Genomic DNA, 14,935 nt, shown 5'->3' with positions numbered 1-14,935 from the left:
GCCACACATAGTTAGTACAAAGTATTATAAATACCTACCAACTGACTTTTTTTTTTTTTTTTTTTTTAATCCCAGAAACTGGCCACAGAACCTAAGCAGGAAATTGAGAGAGGCAACACAAATGGCCAATAAACATATGAAAAGGTGCCCCCACCTCGGGGCACTCCAGGAAGTACAGGGTAGGACAACAGGATGAGCCACTTTTCTCCCATCAGATTGATGGCCCCAAGGATGGGCCCGGAGGGAAATAGCTCCAGGAGCCGGTGCTGGGATCCATTACCATTTCAATAGTGTTGTACCCGGGTCCTAGGAATCCCCTAGCTGCAGGCAGAGGCCGGAAGAGAGGATCTCTCCTCTCGGAAAGGGCTCCAGAAGAGAAGGAGGGTGGGTGAGGGGGGTGGGTGAGGGCGGGGGTGCTACTGGCAAGGACCTAAAGTACCAACAACCCCAAAAACAGTACAGGGGAGAATCCATTTCACATCACCAAGTCTAGAGCAGTCAGTAAACATAGAATCCGTGTATGTTTTTGAAACTCTTCACTCCATATATCTGTGTATGTAAAGGGTTGTCAAGAGTTTAGAAGAAATTAATTGTATCTAAAAAGATACAATTTTTTAGCAATTAAAAATTTTAAGCCAGGCATGGTAGCACACACCTCTAATCCTAGCTCCTCAGAAGGCAGCAATAGGGGGATCGCATACAGAGAAAAAATAAAAAGGGCTGGAGATGCAGCTCAGTGGTAGAGCACTTGCCTGAGAGGCCTTGAATTCTAAACCTAATACCAAAAAAAAATTGTTTAAAATTTACTGAAAATCTAAAGATTATAAAACTTTTGTACAATTAAATCAGGTTAAAATTAACAAATTTAAACCAGCTGTTGGTGGTCCTCACCTGTAATCCCAACAACTTGGGAGACTGAGGCAAAAATGTATCACAAGTACAAGGACAGCCTCATTAACCTATTCTCAAAAAATAAAAAACTGGAGATGTAGCTCATGGGGGAGTTCAATCCCCCAAACCGCCCACCCAAATAATTAAATGAACAAATAAGAAAATCCTTAGGTATTGTTAAAGGAACACAAATTTTAAAACAAAATTGTTACCTCAAGCTTCTCTCTTAATCCCTGTCAAGTATTTACGAGTAATTTTGGGAGGAGGGTGGTAGTAAGGGCTGAACCCAGGATTTGCACATGCTACGTAGGAGGTCTAACCCTGAGTAACAGCCCAATCCTACAAAAATACCTTTTCATTAAGCATTCATTTATTTGGATTCCTCCTTTCTGTTAACTGTGAGCAAATCTGTGTTTATTCTCAGGATGGAGAGAAAGCCCTCACACAGCTACACTGTGTGAGACCATGAAAGGGTCAGGCTGAGAGGACAGGGGCTACTCCATCTCCTTGGGGTTTATTTTGGTGGGAAAGAATGTGATACCCCCAAAAGCACACCATCTTGAAAATAAATTCTATGGGACTAGGACCAATGAACTGTGGAGACAAATGGAACCCAAATCCTGTGCTCAGGTTTAGCCAATTAGTGCAGTGTGGAAGGGGATCCTCACACACAAACTGGGAGCACCATCTCTCCTCTTACAAGGAAAATATTTGTTTTCCAACATTAAAACTGGAAGCAACACTCCCCAATCTGAGATGTCCAAATATAAATAATGGCTTTCACTGTGTCTTACTTTATTTATGTCTGTTTATGTAAGTAAAAGTTAACATACAATTTAGTTTAGCAAAGATGCAGAAGAGGAAGACGGGTAAGTTCAGTTCTAAGATACCAAGGGAAATCTATATTGTGTGCGTAACAGAGGGAAGGATGGGTAACAATAAGATTGGGAAATTTACAACTATTGCAAGCCTCAAATATCACCTAGGATTAACCACTGCATCTCCAGCTATTCCATCTTATAGCCAGCCACATAAACAAAATTAACCCTTCTCACCTACCAAACCAGTTTATTTATTTATTTTATTATTATTTTGGTATCCAGAATTGAACCCAGGGACACTTAACCATTGAGCCACATTCCCAGCCTTTTTTTTTTTTTTTTTTAAATAAAGACATGATCTCCCTTAATTTGCTGAAGCTAGCTTTGAACTTGCCATCCTTGGGCCTTAGCCTCCCAAGATGCTAGGGATTACAGATAGTGCCACCATAGCCAGAGAAGACTCTTAAACCTTACTTGATACTGCATGGAGTGATTCCTTCCCCTACATGCCATCAAAGTTCAAAAATATTTGGCCTCAATTGACAGTGAAACAAAGCTGTGGATTTTCATTATATTTGCTTACACCCATGTGGTTTTAAAAAAAAAAAAAAAAATCAGGGACTGGGAATATAGCTCAGTTGGTAGAGTGCTTGTCTCACATGCACAAGGCCCTGGGTTCAATATCCTGCATCACGATAGATAGATAGATAGATAGATAGATAGATAGATAAATGTTTTCAGATGGACCAAACTGGAAAGATAAATTGTCCTCTTAGGATATTCCCCTAAATCCTAGAAAGCTTTGATCAAGCTAACAACAACAACAAAAAAAAAAACTTACTGCTTTTTCTGGGGGAAAAAATTATTAAATATAAAAGGATGCACACAGAAGGGGATGGGGAGGCTACAGAGCTTCAACTGGCTTGCCTGCTACACTGTCCTCAAATCAGTTCCTTCACTTCACAATTTCTACATAGCCTGGCACACTCTTGTAATCCCAGGAGCTCTGGAGGCTGAGACAGGAGGATCCCAAGTTCAAAGGAAGGCACCAAGCAATTCAGTGAGACCCTGTCTCTAAATAAAATATAAAATAGGGGGGCTGGGATGTGGCTCAAGCGGTAGCGCGCTCGCCTGGCATGCATGCGGCCCAGGTTCGATGCTCAGCACCACATACAAAGATGTTGTGTCCGCCAAATACTAAAAAATAATAATAATAATAATAATAAACAAATAAATAAATAAATATTAAAATTCTCTCTCTAAAAGGGGGGGGCTGGGGAAGTGGCTCTCAAGTGGTAGCGCGCTTGCCTAGCATGCGTGAGGCACTGGGTTCGATTCTCAGCACCACATAAATGTAAAATAAAAATATTGTGTTCACCTAAAAAAAAACTAAAAAAAATAATATTTAAAAATATAAAATAGGGGTGAGGGGGCTGGAGATGTGGCTCAAGTGGTAGCGCGCTCGCCTGGCATGCGTGCGGCCCGGGTTCGATCCTCAGCACCACATACAGACAAAGATGTTGTGTCCGCCAAATACTAAAAAATAAATATTAAAAAAAATTCTCTCTCTCCCTCTTTCTCACTCTCTCTCACTCTTTCTTAAAAAAAAAAAAAAAAATAGGGGTGAGGATGTGGCTCAGTGGTTAAACACCCCTGGTTCAACTGGTTCAATCCCAAGTAACAAAAACAAAACAAAACAAAAAAAAAAAACACTGATCAGAATAGTAGAGGTGAACCTGGACAGGTGAAGTTACGCAGCACAGACTACAGGACAAAGACCTAGAATGTAATGAGCGTCCCCATTTCATAAGACACCATCTATACTGTTCTGGGAAATTCCTCCTCACACCAGAGGGAGACCCACAGTCTAAGGGTAGTCACTCCACAGTTCCCTAGCCACCAGTTCTGTGCTCCCATTCAGGGATCAGAACCACATCACAACAGGGCACCATCTCATCCCAAATTGGCTCCCAAACTCTACAAGGCAGGATTCTTGGATTACTTTGCTCCCTTTTTTTCCCCCCTAAAAGCCTTCTATTTTACCAAATCAGTTTTCATAATGATTTTCTGCACTCATCTTTCAACTTTACTTCACTTGGGTAGCTGTAATCAACAGGTGTAACAACATAAACATGTCTGGCCACTAAACAGCAGTCCCCCTTGGTAGGCACAACTCAACTGGAAGAGCTAGAGGGTACAGAACAGACTGCCACACGGCCAGTACAGCCTGGGAGCACAGGTCAGCAGCAAGACCCAGCACGAGAGGAGGCTGGGGTCTGGAGACTGGACACTCACCCCACCGCTAGGACCTGCCAGCTTTGGACATGTTCTCTTTTGTGAGGAGTCAGGTGATGCTGCCAGGAGCCAGGGTCTAATGCTAACTACAACTCACTGTGTAAGCCCCAGTCCCATTCCTCTTCCTCTGGGCTGAGGCAGCTGGGACTGTGCAAACCACACCTCTGCTTTGCCAGCTAGGTCCCTGACAGGTTCTCCCAACAGGTCCCACGACAGGGAGGAAGGGTCTGGCCTTTCTTAACTGTTTCCTGGGTAATGTCCTTGGCAGACTTCCTACCAACATGGTAGCACTCGGAACCTGTTCCTTTCCCATCCCCCTGGATGCTTCCCAAGGCTGCTACTTCCCCAGTACCCTAGTGTTCTCTCCTTTCAGCTACCTCCTTAACAACTCAACACCACCAGTCAACAATTTCTTTCTTGGGGACTAGTTTCTGACAGTTACTCTTACTTCTGTTTATCAATAACCCACCCTCTACTAAGGGTGAAAAAGGAGGGAAGCCTATCACCTTACTTAGAAATGGGAAAAGATTCCATGCATTGGCACAGCTAATCCAGTGGAAATCACCCTACTTATCAGTCAACTTTTATCTAAATTCCACCGTGCTCCAAGATTCCTCTACCTTCAGGCCCAAACTCATCTCATCTAAATCTGTTTAGATGCCATCTTTAGCATTTAGACTTTTTGTCTAGTTTGGAGGGGGGCGTTGTATGTGTGTATGTGTGTATGTGTGTGTTTGCATGTGCGCACGTGCGTGTGTTGGGGATTAAACCCAGGGCATTGTGCATGCAAGGCAACCACTCTGCCAACTGAGCTGTATCCCCAGCCCTGACTTTTGTCTAGTAATTTAAGAACACATACAGCCAGGCACAGTGGCACTTGCCTGTAATCCCAGTGGCTCTGGAGGCTGAGACACGAGAATCAAAAGTTCAAAGCCAGCCTCAGCAATTTAACAAGGCTCTAACCAACTTAGTGAAACCATCTCAAAAAAAATTAAAAGGGTTGGGAGAGGTGGCTCAGTGGTTAAGGACCCTGGGTTCAATTATTGGTACCAAAAAGAAAAACAAAGCAGCCATATTGAGAAATTGAGAATCTCCCATTCATCTTCCCCTTCCCATTTTTATATTACCTGACAAACCACAAGGTTTGCCATTGAGCTACATATATCCCCAGTCCTTTTGAGACAAGTCTCATCAAGTTGCTAAGGGTACCACCAAGTTGTAAGGCTAGTCTTGAACTCGCAGTCCTCCTGCCTTGGCCTCCCAAGTTGCTAGGTTTACAGGTATGCACCCCCAGCTTCATGACAGATGTTAATACATCAAGTGCTATCAGCAATACAGTTTCTGATCAAGTCATTTTGTCACCCTGGCTTCATTCAGTCTCTCCAATTGTAATGTAGCCGCTTCTTCTATAATAATTTAAGGCTTTTCTTGTGATAAATTAAGATTCTTCTTCATGTCTCCTCTAACACATGCACACATATACACAAGTAAAGCTATAAAACTAAAGCTTAAAATAATAAGGTTTAATTTTAATTAAGTCCCCTAAGTCAGACTGCTGTAAGGAGCAACTGAAATGCCATAATTTAGAGGGAGTATGCCAAGCAGTAGTGCAGGCCTGTAATCACAGGGACTCTGGAGGCTGAGGAAGGAGGATGCCAAGTTTGAGGCCAGCCTGGAAAAAAAGGGGAGGGGGCTGAAGATATATGTAGCTCAGAGGCAGAGAGTCCTTGGGCTCAATCCCCAGTATTGGATGGATAGGTGGGTGAGGGGTAGTGGTTCTCAAACAGCTGAAGGAAATCTCTAAATGTATTTGTACCCCGTCTTCTCCAACACATGGGAAGCCCCACAACCTTCAAATGATAGAAAGCTAATTTGAGGAGCATACATGGGCCCTGTATTCAATCCCCAGCACCACCACTAGCCACTAGTACCACCCCGCCCAAAAAAAAACTGAACCAGATTTCCAGTTTTTCTAAAAGAAAACAAGTTGTATGCATTTCCCCCCCCTTCACCTTGCATCACCATACGAAGGAGATCACTACACAGCTACCAATTTATATGATAGTGAAATGGTAGAACGCACAGTTCAGGTTTTCTTTCTTCTGACCCTGAAGGTTTGTCCCCCTTTTTGGGGGGGCGGGGGGGGGGGTAGTTTGATAATAAAACTAACATAAATGTTCACAATTGCCTTCAATGTGGGGGGCACACAGCACTATGATACCTCATATATTAGCAGCTCTAATAATCCTTACAGCACTGAAAGAAACTTTTTTTTTTAATCTCTTCTTACATTTAAGAAGAAAAAAATGAGGCACAGCAGAATCTAGAACCACAATGTGGGAAGTGCTCAAGTAAATCTAATTAATTAAAAGAATTTAAAAAAAAAAAAATCCACTACCTGAAGTTCCAACTATTACTCAAAATTTCTTCACCATATCCACTTTTCTTTCTTTAATCTTACCCACACATGTGGGGCTATTCAGCGCAAGCCTATAGATGGCTCTAATAAATTATCTCCCTCCTCACTTTGGCATTGATCTCAGAGGGCACGAACTAAAGTCTGCAGATGTAGTCAAACTACAAGCTTCCTCTAAATTCTCAGCACTCTAATAATGACTGCTGATGCTCCTCCAAAGTAGTCCTGTACTTTAAGCAGTTAGCAGATTCATATTTAGCAAAATGAGTCGGGGGTTTTTTGTTTGTTTAATACAATAGCATTTTAAGAAGTATCCCTATTAGTTTCAAAAGAGTATGAAAGAGTTCTAAAAACCCACTGGCATTTCAAGAACATTTTTAACTTTGCAAAAGGTTAAATCTAGAATACAAGGAAATGGCTGGCCAAACTTTCTTTCTTTCTTTCTTTTTTAAAGAGAGAGAGAGAATTTTTAATATTTATTTTTTAGTTTTCGGCGGACACAACATCTTTGTCTGTATGTGGTGCTGAGGATCGAACCGGGCCGCACACATGCCAGGAGAGCGCGCTACCACTTGAGCCACATCCCCAGCCCTGGCCAAACTTTCCAGAAGTTAACTAAAAGATACATAAAGCTGGTGACACGTTCAGGCACACAATCTTCATTCCCAGGGGTACACCTCACCTAGTCAGGCTCTAAAATTAAAGCAGGAACCTCCAGAATTCACAAAGGGGGTCAAAGCCAGAAGGCCCTCAGTCTATTTCATTTTCTGTGTACATATCTTTGCTTCATTCAAACTCCAGAAATACTATTCTGCAGAATATGTTATTCTGGGGGCTGGGGATGTGGCTCAAGCGGTAGCGCGCTCGCCTGGCATGCGTGTGGCCTGGGTTCGATCCTCAGCACCACATACAAACAAAGACGTTGTGTCCGCGGAAAACTAAAAAAAAAAAAATATTAAAATTCTCAAAAAAAAGTAAATAAATTGAAAGACCCAATTTAAAAAAAAAAAAAAAAAGAAGAATGTTATTCTGTAGAAGCCCTTAAATAATCAAGATAAAGAATTGTCCATCCTTCTAGCTGGCCATGGTGGTGCACACTTGTAACATCTGCTACTCTGGACACTGAGGCAGGAAGACCCAAGTTCCAGGCCAACCTGGGCAATTTAACTGAGACCCTGTTTCAAAATAAAAATTAAAAATGGCTTGGAGGGAACAGGGTTGTGGCTCAGTGGTAGGGAGCTTGCCTAGTATGTGTGAGACACTGGGTTCAGTCCCCCATACCACATAAAAAAATAAAATCTTCAACTAAAAAAAAAAAATTTTAAGGGGAGGGGGCACTTGGGTTGTGGCTCAGAGGTAGAGCACTTGCCTAGCACATTGGAGGCCCTGGGTTCAATCCTCAGTACCACATAGAAACAAATAAAATAAAGGTACTGTGTCCAACTACAATTAAATAATAAAGTAAAAAAGGGCTTGGAATGTTAGCTCAGTGATAGAGCACTTGCCTAGCATGTGCAACCCCAGAGCCACCAAAAAATATATTTTTTTAATGTATACACACACCCTCTTCATAAAAGGGCCCTCCCAATAAACATAACTTCAATTTGCTAACATATAATTACTGAAATCAGAAATTTTATCACTAAAGACTACCACTTCCATGAGGCATCTACATGGAAAATTATTTCTGAACAAACTACAACTGGCTTTTTGTGCCTATTGATAACTGAACTGAGATGGTTCTACAGATTCAACAAAAACAAAACTTGATGGGAATGGATCTCAGGTTAGGTACTACCTGAGTTAGCAAAGTTGAGGAATCAAATAATAAATGAAAATTATCCAACTTTTTGTATCCTGGCAAACCACTTCAACAACAAAGCATTTCGGCCAATTCACCTCTTGTTTACAGACTCAACAAGACCTTCCTTACTATAAATGCACAATTAAGAATTTTTTTTTTTTTACAATGAAAAGACAAAATTAAATAAAATTTACATGTCAGGCAAAAGTTGCATCCATTCTAAGGAGATCTTTATGAAACTATAGTCTCCTGAAATCTAAAATGCTATTATTTATTTATTTATCTATTTTTATTTTGGGGAGGGATTGAACTCCGCGGCACTCAACCCAACACTGAGTCGCATCCCCCAGCCCTATTTTGTATAGGGCTAGGCAAGTGCTCTATACACTGAATTGCATTAGTGCCTCACTTTTGCTGAGGCTGGCTTTGAACTGGAGAGAGATCCTCCAGTCTCAGCCTCCCAACCCACTGGGATTACAGGCCTGCATGGCACAGCCTTCTAAATGCTATTTATAAATAAAATGGAAGGGGGAACTGGGAAGAAAAAAGACAATTTTACTCAATATTTAGACACTTTGATATTTCTGTACTCCAAATACAACTGATGTTTAATTCTAAAAATATCTCATGACAAATAAGGTAGTATCAAATGAAGGCCAGACCTCAAAAAAAGTACCCACTTTCTTCCCAAAATGTCCATTTTCCAAAATAAAACCCTAGACCTGGAAATTGAAATTTCCTAGATAAAATACAACACAAGGTCACAAAAAGGTCCCCAGACAAGGTTGGTAACACACAGTCTCCACATTTCTAGCAGTTAGACAAGCTGCCCCTTTTGAGCCAACCTGTGCAGCAGAAGCTGAACTATCCATGGCCTTCTTCCTGGAGGGTCCAAGCTGATAAAATCCACTTCTATGCACTTTAATGGAAGATGTCAGCTCAAGCATAACTTTTCAAAGCCCAAAGATTATACTCAGAATGGAATTAACATATCTGGCAGAGGGTGTTGTTCAGTGGTAGAGCACATGGCATACATGCATGCATCACAAAACTGAGGCCTGGGTTCAATCCCCAGCACTGCAAAAAACTACAAAAAAATTTAAAAAGGGAGTAGGGGCTGGGGTTGTGGCTCAGTGGTAGAGCGCTTACCTAGCATGCATGAGGCACTGGGTTTGATCCTCAGCACCAGATAAAAATAAATAAAGATATTGTGACCATATATAACTAAAAAAATTATTGTAGGTATTGTGTCCATCAACAACTAAAAATATTTTTTAAAAAGGGGGAGGAGGAATTAATACATCAATAATGAACATTTCCCTCCAGTATATTTTCATCAAGCACTCTTAATCCAACAGACTTCAATTTACAAATATCTGCCTGCTGAACTGGATTTAAAAGCAGCAACTTCAGTCACTTCTGAGGTATAGAAAAGTTTAATTTTCTGACCAATAGGTGTCAGGTATGAATTGTAAGGGCACTACATTAAGAATACCCATTTCTACTCATTTTCTCCCCTTACCATTACCAAAACACACAAACAATAAACCCTTAGGAATAAACTTGAGTCATTAAAAAGTTTATAGAAATTCAAACTTTACCATAAAATCTGTCAACTGTATTTGAGCACCTCTTGAGATAGATGGAAAAAATGGTAGAAAAGTGGGTCTTTACCTGTATTTGTATTTCATTTCTTTAAAAAAAAAAAAAAAACTTGACATGTAGCATGACTAAGAATCAAAACTTTTAAAAAAGCATTTTGGTAGAGGGCTGCAGATATGGCTCAGTGGTACATACTGTGCTTGTCTAACATGCCCAAAGTTCTGGTTCAATCCCGTAAGCACCCCCTTCCAAAAATCATTTGTGTAGATTTTATTATAATTTACCCAAGAACGTGCACATAATTTTTAAATAAACATGCATACAACTGAGTATACAAACACCTGAGAAAGCTTAGGTTCTAGGAATAAAACACATCATGATGAATACAATTTAAGACACAAGAGAGGATTTCATACCACAACCAATTATTTTAGGCAGCAAAAACGATTAGGTTTCCTGGTTGTAGACAGTCCCCAAGAGAACTCCATATCAGTTTGGAATTACAGAACTGTCTTTCCAGGAAGCATTTTAAAGCCCAATTGCAGAGAATGAATATAAATTTTATCAGCACCTGTACCCCATTTTCAGTACAAGAGAAGAACTGGGCCAAATCCCAGTCCCTGACCTTAAGGACTGGGAACACAGCCACCATCTGGTGGGGTAGACTACATACAATGTTTCCCTTGACTCAAGATGGCAACAGAGTCACTGAGTCCCTGCCTCCCCCTACCCTACTAATGATACAGCCTTTCCTGGGGACCCAGCCTGTTCCAATTCTGCTAGGCTACTTCCGATTTAGAGAACCCTGACACACAGTGACTTCATTCCCAGTGTCCTCTCCCAAGCAGCAAAGGGCTCAGGATAAGTTGCAACGGGTGGGGGCGAGTTAAAGGGCTACTTATGAGCAGCAGAAGTGGCGCCCTTTAAAGTCACACATTTAACCCCCTCAAGTCTTCCCCTAAAACGCAAGAAGAACCTTTCTCACAACCTAAGCAGCCTTAAGCACCGACCCTGGATGCCCGCGGGATAAGAGCAGCCTCGAGCCCGGCTGTGCCCCTTGCCAACAGAGGCGGGGTCTGGGTGACCGAGTGGCTGTGCAGCCCGCAGCCCCGCAGCGGCTCTACCTAGGCTCTACCTCCGCACGACTCTCGCCCGACACCAGCACGCAGGTAGTGCGTGGCCAGCAGTTCCTGCGGCCCGACTGACCCACGAGGCACAGGACTAGCTGCTTAAAAAATATATATATATTGGATTTTTTCAAGAACCAAAAATGAGATTAGACAGTGGCAGCAAGCAAAAAACTCTTTATTCCGCTGGAAAAAGCAACTACCTCCTTTTAGGTTTTCAATTCATCCTGAGTTTTTAAACTAAAGATGACGCCTCACTTGCAGGTTTGGAAGAGTCGTTTCCCGGGGAGATGCTTAAGGAAAGCAATCTCCCCGGTGAGCCTGCCTTCTGCCTGAAATGACAAACCAGGTATTCACGAAAGAAAAGAGTCGCCCAGGATTATTTAATGGAGCCAGTTGTTACAGAAAGCAACTCAGTAAAATAGCACATTTTAAAAACCGAGGTAGACGTACATAGAGGAAAACCCATATATGCATTTAGGCATTCAGTGGGTCGTCCCAATCCAGACAGCAGTCAGTCTATCCTTCAAATTGCCCTCAAGCTCCTTCCCAGCCAGAGGCAGACTTTTAAAGGAACAATATTCTGAAACAGTTAACAATCACTTTCATCAAAAGGAAAAAGGAAGAATTTCAACAGCTTATAGGAACTTCACTGCCTGGTCGTGCTTTCTCTAACATTTTAGTCTTCGATTCGAAACTAGCTTACCACCTCTGGAACTCAAATTTTCTAGCATTGTAATTTCAAATGAACAAAGTTTTCTTGTTTTAATGAAAAGCTAAAGACATGAAGTAGAATATCGCTCAAATTTGTTTCAAAAAATTGTATTTAGTTCAAAAACCTAATATCTAAATGCTTTCTAAAACTTCAACCTAGCACTGAACGTGTTAAAAAGTGATTTTTAAAGGCATCCAGGTATCTCAAGGGGTGGAAAGGTTCACTTCTCTCTTCGAGCTCTCCCACACTGCGCGAGTTTTTAAAAATTTATAGTTTTGTGATTTAAAAAGTGAATAAGCCTCTCACAAGTCTGGTAACACGGAGCGCCTACGGTACCCGCACAGCTAAAACACAGGTAGATCTTTAAGAATATAAATAAAAACTGACATTTAAACTCAACCTCCCTTCCAGGAGGGGAAATCTCGCGGCTTCAGGGCACCCTGTCCTCTAACTCCCCTCCCCCGCGCCCTCCATTTGATCCTAATCTGCAAGTGAATTGGCTCCATCTTTCTGTTCCTGGGATTTTCTAAAAGTAATGAAAGAACATACTAGAAACATTCACCCATGAATGTGAGAAAACTGTAAGGAAGTCCACTCAAAGCTTAAAGACGAAGCAATCCCTCCCGCCCCAAGCTCCATACCTAGAAGGAACCTTTTGAAATAGGGGTGCCCACAAGTAGATTAGAATTTCAACTTTTTCCAATAGGAGAAGTCGGCTTAAGGCCATCGGGCAGTAGCTCCGCCCTCTTACCCAATAACAGGTTAGAGTGGCAAAGGCTGAGCGCGGTGCTTGGCTTGGAGGTGCTCAGAATCACCCAACCCACTCCAACTCCGGCAGGATTTTTAAAGCCTTGCCATCTCCTGCTCTCCCGCGGAGGCAAGACTACACACCGAATCTCACAGGTCTACAGGTAGACAGCTTTAAGTTACCGACCCTTCAGGAGAGGCTGCGCCTCAAAATTTTTCGTCCCTTATCCCATGAGTTAGGGCGAGTGGAAGGTGCTGCTCAAAACCAAAGTGAAAAAAAAAGTGTCACAGTGTCCACAACCCAAAGAGCGAAATCAATCCCAAAAACCGCGGTGCAGCCCTCAGATGCTGCTAACCCCCAGGTTCAAGCCGCGTGTAGCTGCTCGGTTTTGTTTTGTTTTTTTTTTTTTTTTTCCAAGGGAAGCTGCGCATGTGGTTGACCAGAGTGGGGATACCTTCTAACCAGGGAAACAGGTTCCCCGAAGGGACATAACCTGGGGCGCTGCGTGAGAAGCCCAATAGCAAGAGTCTCAGCCCGGTAAAGGCAATGGACAAGGAGTTCGCCCCGATTCCGCCTCTATCTCGGGGTACGGTCCACAATGCCGAACGTTAATGCCACGTGAAAGCTCAGGGCAGACCATGCGTTTTGACACTACGTGAAACAGCTGCGGAGTAGATATGAGCTCAAGACCAGGGGCCCTTTGGCCCTCAAAGATCCACAGACGTCCCTTACTTAACACAAGAGGGAACAATTGCTTCTGTCCAAAAAAAAAAAAAAACAAAACAAACCAACATCAAAAACAACAACAACAAAAAAAAAAAAAAAACTGTCCTACCCCCCCCATGCACATGGAAAGTTGATCTATATAGGCACAAACACTCCACACACCAACTCATCCACACAACCACCCCTTCCCAGCTCACACCCTACTAAAAAGCAATAATCTACAAGTTTCACAAATAAAGAAAATGAAGGAGAGCCCTCTCAACGCTTTGGGAGGCCTCAGGCCGGCCCACACAAGGAATTCAAGGCTACATTCACACTACACATCTATCTCTCCTACCTCATCTCTAAGTTAATTACAACGGTTGCCACGTTTCGCTACCGTGAAAATACAGAATAGGGGAACCCACATTTTGGGACTCTCCGAAGGCCCCTCGCGGCAGGCATACAGAAGCCAGATCTTCGACACACTTTTTAGGTCGTGATCTCCTAGATACCAACCATTGCCACTATGCTCAAAGAAAAATGCAATATATCTGGCTGAGGACCCACCTCTCCTCACTTTGACACGGATCGGGAGGACCCTGTCCACAGGCGGTCACCGATACGCAAACACACACCAAACCCAGGCGCAGCCCACTCTCAAGCAGCCCCACGACTCACCTCGTCGTCGTGATGCTGGCAGAAGCCGAGGCGCTCAGGGAACACCGAGAGAATGGAGAAGGGCGCACCAGGGAAAGGGGAGCCGAGCCCGAGTTGCTGCGCCGCGGCCGCGGCTGCGGGACCCGGCGGGCCGCGCTCAATATAGTGATCCTTGGTGAGACGCACGCGCTGGTGCGCGCGGACGCAGTTGTCGCACAGGTGCTCCTGGCAGTCGAGGCAGCGAGAAGAGGCCGCGTTGCCCTCATCGCACGAGCTGCACCCATGCGGCCGGCGCAGCAGCAGTGCAGACGGGGAGGCTGTGGGGCCACCCGACGCTGAGCGAGAAGGCGCGGGCGGCGGCGGCGCCTGCGGGAGCGGCGGCGCGGAGGCGGATGCGCGCGGGTGCGCGTGGTGCGCGTGGTGCCGGTGATTGCTGTGGCCGCCAGCGCCCGCTGGGGCGCCGGCGCGCCCGTTCTTGGGCGGCGGCTCTTCGGCGGTGGCCACTACGGCGTCAAGCAGGTTGCTGAGCAGGAAGGCGGACGAAGGCAGCGCGTCCATGCCAGCCGCTTCGGCTAATACTACTTTCTGGTCACACACAGGGCAGCGCAGCTTGAGCGGTTCTCCGGGTGCGCCACCGCCCGCCGCCGGCATCCGATGCGCCTCGAGGCAAGGGCGGCAGAAAGCGTGTAGGCAGGGTAGGACGTGCAAGCGGCGTGCCGCCGCCCCGGGGCCCCCTCCGCCGCCCCCAGACGACGTGGACGTCTGCGACGACGAGGACGACGCGGACGAGTTGGAGGAGAGCGGCGCGGGCGAGCCGCACATCTCCTTGCAAAGCAGGCAGATCTGGAAGTCGGTCTCGGGGAACGAAGCCATTTGCAACCCGGCCCAGAGGAGGGAGGAGACCAGAGAGGAAGAGGAGGAGGAGGAGGAGAGCGCGGACGAGGTGGGTGGGGGAGCCACCGACTCACTCAGAAAAATGCATCGATTAGGCCTGAAATCCGGGAGCAGACACCAGAGCGACGCAGCCCTCTTGGCCTCGCCACGTCCGTCCCGCGCGCTGCCAGCTCCAACACTGCGGGCATTAAATGCCACTAACCAGAGGTGACACAGATTCCTCCCGGAGGACGTGGGGGCCGCGTGCCTTCCGAAGC

The 14,935-nt window shown here is 44.5% G+C and overlaps 1 protein-coding gene across 1 annotated transcript in view; it reads right to left on the bottom strand.

Moving 5' to 3' along the window:
* Trim71 (tripartite motif containing 71) overlaps positions 1-14,657 on the bottom strand; it is a 62,218-nt gene extending 47,561 nt beyond the window's left edge. The window contains exon 1 of the mRNA XM_076868847.1: positions 13,806-14,657. Coding sequence (XP_076724962.1) covers positions 13,806-14,657 — 852 coding nt within the window. The remainder of the gene's footprint in view (positions 1-13,805) is intronic.
* Positions 14,658-14,935: the final 278 nt, after the last annotated feature.

The sequence above is a fragment of the Callospermophilus lateralis genome, chromosome 1, assembly GCF_048772815.1.
Source record: "Callospermophilus lateralis isolate mCalLat2 chromosome 1, mCalLat2.hap1, whole genome shotgun sequence".
In the NCBI taxonomy this organism is placed as follows: Eukaryota; Metazoa; Chordata; class Mammalia; order Rodentia; family Sciuridae; genus Callospermophilus; species Callospermophilus lateralis.
The sequence above is the reverse complement of the archived record's forward strand: the minus strand, read 5'-3'. Positions and strand labels throughout refer to the sequence as shown.